General features: G+C 36.1%; 2 protein-coding genes across 2 annotated transcripts; one reads left to right on the top strand and one right to left on the bottom strand.

Moving 5' to 3' along the window:
* Positions 1-5,360: 5,360 nt before the first annotated feature.
* On the bottom strand, positions 5,361-7,052 carry LOC123315145 (THAP domain-containing protein 6-like). The gene is made up of 5 exons (XM_044900727.1): positions 6,864-7,052; positions 6,304-6,609; positions 6,128-6,223; positions 5,753-6,058; positions 5,361-5,695 (listed from the first exon to the last, which is right to left on the bottom strand). Exons 1-4 carry the CDS (start codon positions 6,935-6,937, stop codon positions 5,890-5,892), a joined length of 645 nt encoding a protein of 214 aa, XP_044756662.1. The 5' UTR covers positions 6,938-7,052; the 3' UTR covers positions 5,361-5,695; positions 5,753-5,889.
* Positions 7,053-7,926: 874 nt separating this feature from the next.
* Positions 7,927-8,890, top strand: LOC123306389 (THAP domain-containing protein 5-like). The gene is made up of 3 exons (XM_044888370.1): positions 7,927-8,209; positions 8,334-8,615; positions 8,728-8,890. Exons 1-3 carry the CDS (start codon positions 8,025-8,027, stop codon positions 8,888-8,890), a joined length of 630 nt encoding a protein of 209 aa, XP_044744305.1. The 5' UTR covers positions 7,927-8,024.

Here is an 8,890-nt window from a genome sequence, read left to right as displayed (position 1 = left end):
TATTATGATCAACATGTACGGTCGGGCCGCATCCAATTATTTAATTTCGAAGTTCTCTTTTATCCTTTATAAAGTTATGGAACTACAGGGTCCGGCAAAAAAACCTCCCTGATTTCAATAGGCATTTGCAAAAAGAATAAGAAACATACAGAACAATTACTTATATTAGTGAATAGCCTATATGATGCCATTTTACATCACTGAGTACACTTTACTTGATTTTGAAAATTATGTCTGTTAAATGATGTCCCCCATTGTTAAGACATTCACGAAGTCTTTCCCTGAAGTTTGGTTCCAACAGGACGGAGCCACAGCTCACACTGCTCGGCGGTCCATGGATATGTTAAGAGAGTTGTTCCCTGGACGTCTTGTTTCTTCAAGAGGAGACATTTCCTGGCCCCCAAGGTCACCCGACTTATAACCTTGTGATTTCTTTCTGTGGGGGTACCTAAAGGCTGAAGTGTACAAACATCGTCCCAGAACTCTGCAAGAACTAAAAGATGCCATTAGGCAGGAAGTGGCAGCCATTCCAAGGGAAGTTACACGAAGAACTATGGACAACTTCAGGGAAAGACTTCGTGAATGTCTTAACAATGGGGGACATCATTTATCAGACATAATTTTCAAAACCAAGTAAAGTATACTAAGTGATGTAAAATGGCATCATATAGGGTATTCACAAATATAAGTAATTGTTCTGTATGTTTCTTATTCTTTTTGCAAATGCCTATTGAAATCAGGGAGGTTTTTTTGCCGGACCCTGTATATAACGCCTACGACGCAGGCAGTTACCACCAAAGCCAATTCCTTGTTAGATATATGTATGTTGAATCAATAAGTAGTCAAATTTTGAATTATATAGTCTTAGAAATCTTTTATTTGTACCGTTTAAGAGTGGTTTAGTGATTTTTCTGACCATAAAGATATTTCAGAACCTAACTGAATTTCGAAATTTTTCAAATAATAGAAATACTTCTATGTTGATTCTGGTTGAAAAATTGTTTCCTAAGAACTAACTACAACGAAAAAATGAAATAAAATATCAAAATAGGTAACGTTTTCAAAATGAAATCCATGATTTCGAAGATTCTAGCAATTTGGTCACCTATATTTGGCTCGTTCCAGAATCGCATCTTTTCAATCTGTTATAGCACTACCGTTCCTCAATTACGATCAGAGCAAAGTAACCTGAAAATCTGCTCGCTTACTTTCCTTCGAGATGCAATTCTGCTATTGAGTTTTAATTTTTATTTTCTAATTCTAAGGTAACACGATGTTGTCTATCTGAAGGACTCTAAATTTTTTGCATAAAGTGGATAATTTGATTTGATATTTTTTACTGAGAGTAAGCCATGATATGATGAACGCTAACAAAAAGTCAATAAATTTTTCAGTAGCTACTGGCATTAAATATTTTTTTTTTATTGTATCAATATTACAAGCAATCAGAATATTCTATTCTTTAAGCTCATTTGTTGGCGTTAGAGCAGGCTGCTCTCAGTTATCGTGATGAGGAACTGTCCATTGACAGTTCCGTCTCAAAACTCTTTCAGGTCTGCTGGCCATTTTCGTTTGAGTCTCCTACCAACTCTTTGCTCCTACTGTGCTGAGGTTCGGTCAGTGGGTGTATCAGGATGTTCGTATGTTCCTCAAGCCTTGCGTGGTGTTTATCGCTTTCATTCTTTATGACGTCCTTCACGTAGGGTATGTTCAAGTCATCGTGTAGGGTCTCATTGGAAACATACCATGGTGCATCTGCTATCATCCTAAGAATTTTGGACTGACTTCTTTGGATTATTTTAATATTTGATTTGCTGGTGCAACCCCATATCTCGATTCCGTAAGTCCAAATTGGCTTTATGATGGTTTTATATATCAGTAATTTGTTGTCTATTGCCAGTTTTGATCTTCTTCCCATGAGCCAGTGCAATTCTTTAACTTTGAGATCTATTTGTTTACGCTTTTTGATGACGTGTTCTTTCCATGTTAGTCTCTTGTCCATGTGCATGCCCAGGTATTTTACTGTGGGAGATTCAGGTATTTGTGTATGGTTTATATGCACTGGGGGACATTTGCCCTTTCTTAATGTAAAGTTCACTTGTACAGATTTCGTCTCGTTGATCTTGATTCTCCATTTACTCAACCATTTTTGTATATCGTCCAGGTGATTCTGCAACATGTGAGAGGCTTTTATAGGGTTTTCGTCGCTTGCTAAAACAGCGGTGTCGTCTGCAAATGTTCCCATTAAAGTATGTGGATTGGTTGGTAGATCAGCTATGTACAATAGATACAGTAAGGGACCAAGAACACTTCCTTGTGGTACTCCAGATGTTATGGGTAAATTTGTCGATATTTTGTCATTCACTCTCACTCTAAATTTTCTGCTGTTCAGATAGGATCTCAGAAGTTTGAAATACGCTATTGGAAGAAATGTTTTGATCTTGTAAAGTAGGCCAGGGTGCCAGACCTTATCAAATGCTTGGCTCACATCCAGAAATGCGGATGTGCAGTATTTTTTCTGTTCCAATGCTTGGTTAACTACGTGGCTTAGTCTGTGTGCTTGCTGCGCACTGTTGAGTGAGCTGCTCGAAACCCAAATTGATGATCTGGTATCCATTGCTCTGTTGTTGGATTTGAGTTGATTCTTCCCAGTACGAGTCGTTCGAGGATTTTTGATGTGACTGGAAGCAGACTGATCGGCCGATATGAGGTAACAAAGTTTGGATCTTTTCCAGGTTTTGGGATGAGAATGACGTCTGCTGTTATAAACTGCTTTGGCCAGTAGTTTTGTGTAAGTATGGCGTTGTATGAATTCTTCAGTAAGATAACCCCCCTTTCTGGTAGCTCTTTCAGCATTTCATTTTGTCAGATCCTGCTGCTTTTTTTATTTTGAGGTATTTGATTTCCTCTTGAACTTCGGCTGTTCTGAGAGGTTTGATAGGTGTTGTATAATCAGGTATATTCAGAAGTTCCCTCTCTATTTCATAATCTATGGCGTCGTCGTTGGGGGTAAACACTCCGGCTAGGTGTTCTGCAAATAATTTGGCCTTTTCTTCATCGTTTCTAGTGTATAATCAGGTTATTGAATGTGCACAGCGCTTTCTCAATTTCATCTGGGTTTTTCAGGCTCACATCAAGGCTTACCGTTTCTTCAATTTTGTTTCGGTATTCGTCCCAGTCGGTTCTTCTGTTGTGTAGTCTTGGAATTGTTTTTTTATATATTGCAAAGGCACCGACTGTTGCAATTATGGGGGAGTGGTCCGATGATAGGTCGTAGCTTGGAACAATATCCATGTTTGTAGAAGAGATGCCGTTTGTAACGAAGAAGTCCAGTAGGTCTGGAATCTTTTTGGGATCAGTCGGCCAATATGTGGGAGTGCCAGTTGATAAGAAACTGTACCCATTTTGTTGTATGAGACTAGCAAGTTCCCTACCCTTAGTTGTGGTGAGTCGCGACCCAAAGAGGGTATGTTTGCTGTTATAATCTCCTCCTGCTACGAATTTAGGACCCAGTGTTGAAAAGAAGTCACTGAAGTTCTCTTTTTTGATGTTGTGACGTGGTGGACAATACACTGCAGCAACTTTTATATTGTATGATGCAAGCTATACCTTTATAGTTGTAGCTTGTATCAGGTCTTTATTGTATTTCGGTAGTTCCACATGATTGATGGTATTTTTGACGATGATGGCGGTGCCGGCATGTGCGGTGTTGTCGGGATGATTGGTTGTGTATTAGGGTATGTTGAAGTAGGATCTCTCTGTGAAGTGTGTTTCACTTATCAGTAAGATGTCTATTGAGTTGTAATGGAGAAAAATTTCTATTTCATTTTTGTGTTGTAGAAGACCGTTGGCATTCCACTCGGCAATTTTAATGAAGTTAGTGAATTTTACTCATAAGGGTTGTTAGCATGTTCATCATCATGGTGTTCTGTTGAATTAATTGTTGAAACATTGTTTTAAATTCTTCTAGAAATTTGTTCATTACATTTGTGAGATCATTTGGTTGTTCTTGATTTTTTGTTTTAACTGCAGTGGCATAACTTCTTGTTGTTTGCTGGTAGTGATGTGGGAATGTTGTTTCTTCCTGGCGAGATTGTAATTTTGGATATTGCTGATTATCTATGGGGGGTGATGTATGTTGTGTTTGTGTTGAGAACGTTGTTTGCTCATCGTTGTGTGTCCTCCTGTTTGTATGGCTATGTTGTGAATGTACTTTAGTGCATATATATCTTTGTTGTTAGTGGCTGGTTCTAAGTCTACAAAGAAGAGATTTAGTGGTTCTTTCGTCTGTCTACGCCTTCCATTAATTATATTCCTGACTTGGTGTCCTTTGTTTGCTAATTCGTTCTTGATTACGTTAGGATCTGTTGAGTGATGAAGGTGTTTTATCACTATTCTATAAGCGCGCTCTTCTTTTGGCTGGTATGTGTGATGAACTATATTGTTATCACGCATAAACTTAATGAGTTTCCTATATGTCTCTGGTGTTGAACTGTTTATTTTTATGGTATTGTATGCCAAGCATTCAGTGGAATATTGTTCGTCCTCTGCAACTGTTCTCAGTCTTTCTACCACTTTTGTATAATCCATAACTCCATAGATGAATATCGGAGGTGGTTTAGGAAAACTATTTGTGCTATTGTTGGATTGTTGGGTATCTTCGTTCAGGTTACTGAGAGCATTGAATCTGTTAGTAGTAGCTATTTTTGTTGTGTTATTGGCTTTTATTTTCCTTCTTTTTGTAGTTGTAGTTTTGATTACCTGCCATTTGTTATTTTCTCAAATCCTCGAAATTCTTCGTCGCTTGTTGATGACATTCGATGATAGTATGTATTTGTCTCATCCATTGGAGTATCATTTACCGATGTATTTGCGGGGACATCCTGTGATGTTCCTGGTTGGTGCTTTGGTTGGCTGGAATATATTTGTGATTCCAAATGATCGGGGTTTGATATCGGGTTCATTTAGTTTAGCCGATTCAGCAGCACGCCACTGGAATCTGGGCGAAGACGTTATCAAAGTGATAACATCTGTTATTCACTTTCAAGTCCTTTCTCACTAGTGTTTACTATTTTACTTAATTGATTGTGTCTTTTCCCACTGATTTTTAGCACAAAATTGTCTTTTGTTGAGCTACAATTATTTCAGGTCACCGTTGATGAAAGTTGGTTCAGAAATTTTTTTGTTTCTCCTCACCGCGAGTACGATTTTATCGCGTCAATATATGAGCGTAAATGATAACCGTTCGCGGCAGATGCTTCACCTTGAATGGCATTAAATATATAAAAGAAAAAAAAAACATTCTTCTATTCATTTTATTCATACAATATTGTATATCCATTATTGATTGCTGCATAAAATCCAGTGATGAAGTCTTCTAATTGCAGGACCTTGAATTTTTTCAGTGAACTTTTTACACAGAATGAATATTCTTATTTTAGAATAAGATCTGGCAATATTTTTCACTAAAAGAAAGCCATGATGTCTGTCAATCGCTGAGGAATCTATAAAAAATGTTCTTTCAAGAAAGGGAACAAATCATCAACTCGATCATCAAATTTTTGGGACTGAATAGTTGCAAATGCTTCGAGTGAATTTTCATCTCTATTTTTTGTTAAAATCATCAAATTCCTGATTGAAATCTCTACATTTTGTCATATCTTTATAACTCCATATGATGGTACATGAAGTCCCCCTGAAACAAACAAAAAATAAAATCATCTCAGTTTCATATTAAATGATCTCATCTCACCTTTATTTTTGAAGGATATTAAAATTCCCTCAAGTCTGGAGGTTAACTTTTATTGGTCACAGTATGATTCTCTACATTTTTCGAATATCTTTTTATCAATGTGGCACTTAAGATTTCTCTGAATGATGGGCAGCATTTTAAGAAATACGTTGATCTTGTCTCAAAAAGTCCATCACTTCTTTCATTTGTTGTATTTTATTTCTTAGAGACTTAATGGTTTTTCTGGCATTGTATAATTTCCTTCTATATGATGCTTGACATTTTTTCAATTCGATGTTTCTATTCATCAATTTTGAAGGAGAAATACTGAAACAAGTTCAAAAAATTTGTGAATCTATCAAAGATATTCAAAAATTGATATAATTGGGAACTTACCTATAATTGTGAAGTGATTCAACCATTGCAATTATTTTTTCTTTAGAATCACTACTAAAAGTTGTTGATGGTGATGAAGATGCAGCATTTTGAGACCTGCAATTCACAGTGTATCATGATTTAAATGCCCAAAATATACTTTCATTGTTTTCTTAACAATAATCTTGGTTTCTTACATATTCCCAGTTTTTCTTGTGTGCCTCATCACAGTTGAAGTGTGTGATTCCTCATTAGCTGAAGTATCAAGCAAAGAGTCATCCAATCTACTGGTTGAAGGCGCAGAACTGCAGATTGATGAATTTATAGGTATATTCATTTTCAAAGATGGAACAGCCTTATACATCAATCTTTTTCCATTCAAATAATCTTCTTTTCTAAAATGCTCCGAACATACTACAGAATTTTTCGTCCATTTCCATGCCTCAACAGGGATACCCAATATCTGAAGCCATTCTTTCAAAGTCTGTTCTTCTTTTGGAAAGCTGCAACGATTAGTTATAATATAATTATAATATTATAGTGTATTAGTATTAGTATGATTTTCATCGGTCCCAATAGTGTCAAAATAGTATTTTGATAGATTTCTTGATAAAATAGGGGGTAAATGAGCGGATATTTTTGAAAGAGAACAAGAATAAAAAAACTACTATTTGATACTATTATAATCGGGAAATGAAATTGGAAATACGGGTGGGCCGTAAACTCCGTTTGCTAATTAGCAAAACTCAATACTTACGTGTGAAAACTAATGTTTTTCGCAGGCGGAAACTTAGTGTTATTCCTGCACTTTTTTACCGAACAGTAAGCCATCGTAAATGTCACAGATTACAGAGTACAAATGTCCAGGTGTTCAGCGAAAAAAACTAATAAAACCACACGAATCAGCTAAATACAAAGATATTCTTCAATAATATTCGTTTTCGACGTAGATAGACTATGTAGATAGAGGAACGGTTTTCGACAATATTTGACAGAGACTTTCTCTATGATATTTGACTTGACTTGACAGCAGCTAAATGCATAGAGAAAATCTCTGGTAGAGACAAAGATATTACCAAAGAGTAACAACTGTAAGTAAGTAGTAACTGTTGTTACTCTTTGATATTACACACCAAGATAGAGCATAGTGAGAGAGAAAACGTCCTCGAAATAAGATAGCTATATGTTTATATTCTGATCAAAACCAAAACAATAAACCACATACAGCGATTGGTTGAAAAGACTCGTGTTTTCCGAAGTTATCCGAAGTGATGATCAAAACCAAAACAATAAACCACATACAACGATTGGTTGAAAGAATCGTGTTTTCCGAAGCTATCCGAATGATGCTGAATTGTCAAGCAGCGTTGGCAATATTTTTGGAAAAGTATATAATCCCAGGTTTTCGCTTCCGTTCGAGAGGAAATATGACATAATTATTTCAATGTAAAATGTATCGGCTATTGAATAAATGATAATACTGACAATACTAATGCTTGATGAATTCAGGATATGTTCTAAGCCAAGTTACATAATGAAATTATGTTCATAAATTTAATATAAAAAAATAAGGAGATGACGAAGAAAGAAGTTTGGCAACGTTGTTTATTCAACAACCCACTTCGAATGGCCACATGTTTACATATTCTCGAATCTTGAATGATACAAACGTTATTGTTGGACGATTTACGTGAAAACGGTGTTAGACAATAACTAGAAACTGCAAAAATGGTGAATCGCTGTGTGGTGTGCAAAAAAAGCAGCAGTAAAAGCAATGGAAATCCATGCACCGGTAAGTAAACAACAACAAACGATATTTTTCCATAGGCGTAACTTGGGATACCTAGCTTTTTTCATTAGTCTCGTACTAATTTCGTATTGTTTAATTCATCACTAAAGAATTTTTCCTCTCATTAGAATGCCTACTGATAGTGCTCGACAGAAATTATGGATGGACCAGTTAAAACTGAAAATTTCAGAATCTTCCAAATGGGTATATGTTTGCTCTGACCATTTCTGTGACGAAGATTTCATCCTTAAATTTGGAAAAAAATGTTTGAAAACGGAAGCTATTTCATCCAGGATTTCATTGCCTGATCCTTGGTGAGTATTCTGAATATTTTGAATGTATCGAGTGAAATCAATCATTTAAATAATGTTACTATAATAAATCAAGGGATTACACAATTCTTATTGAAGAATCCTAATTTTTTATATTTTATTTCAGTTCAAGTAACACATTAGCGGCTTCAGACGAAAGGTATATGACCCAGGACCCATCAGATGTTGGTAAAGTTGGGGAGTCCTCAAAATTGATTGGTTCTGAATTATCAGAAACTTCAGATTTGTCTGCTACCGCAAGTGCTTCAGATTTATCTGCCACATTGACTGCTTCCGATTTATCTGCTACAGACATGTCTGTTGCTTTGGCCGCTCCAGATTTATCAGGCAAAGTGGATTCCTTAGAAGTATTTGATACTGAAAAATTTGCAGCACCACATACAAAAACGTGAGTGTATTGAATATTATTTTGAATGCATCAGGTGAAAACAATCATTTAAAAAGTGTTTGTCTTGCGATCATTTCCAACCATAATTTATGTTGATATGTTTTCATTTCAGTTCATGTTGCACATCGACTGCTTCAGATGGAAGGAGTGTGACCCAGACTCTCTCAGATATTGGTAGAGTAGAGGAATTTCCAAAACAGAGTGGTCTGAACTATCTAAAACTTCAACAGCTTCAGATTTGTCTGCTACATGCAATGATTGCACTAGTCTGTTGA

This window comes from Coccinella septempunctata, chromosome 1, assembly GCF_907165205.1.
Source record: "Coccinella septempunctata chromosome 1, icCocSept1.1, whole genome shotgun sequence".
Lineage (NCBI taxonomy): Eukaryota > Metazoa > Arthropoda > Insecta > Coleoptera > Coccinellidae > Coccinella > Coccinella septempunctata.
The sequence above is the reverse complement of the archived record's forward strand: the minus strand, read 5'-3'. Positions and strand labels throughout refer to the sequence as shown.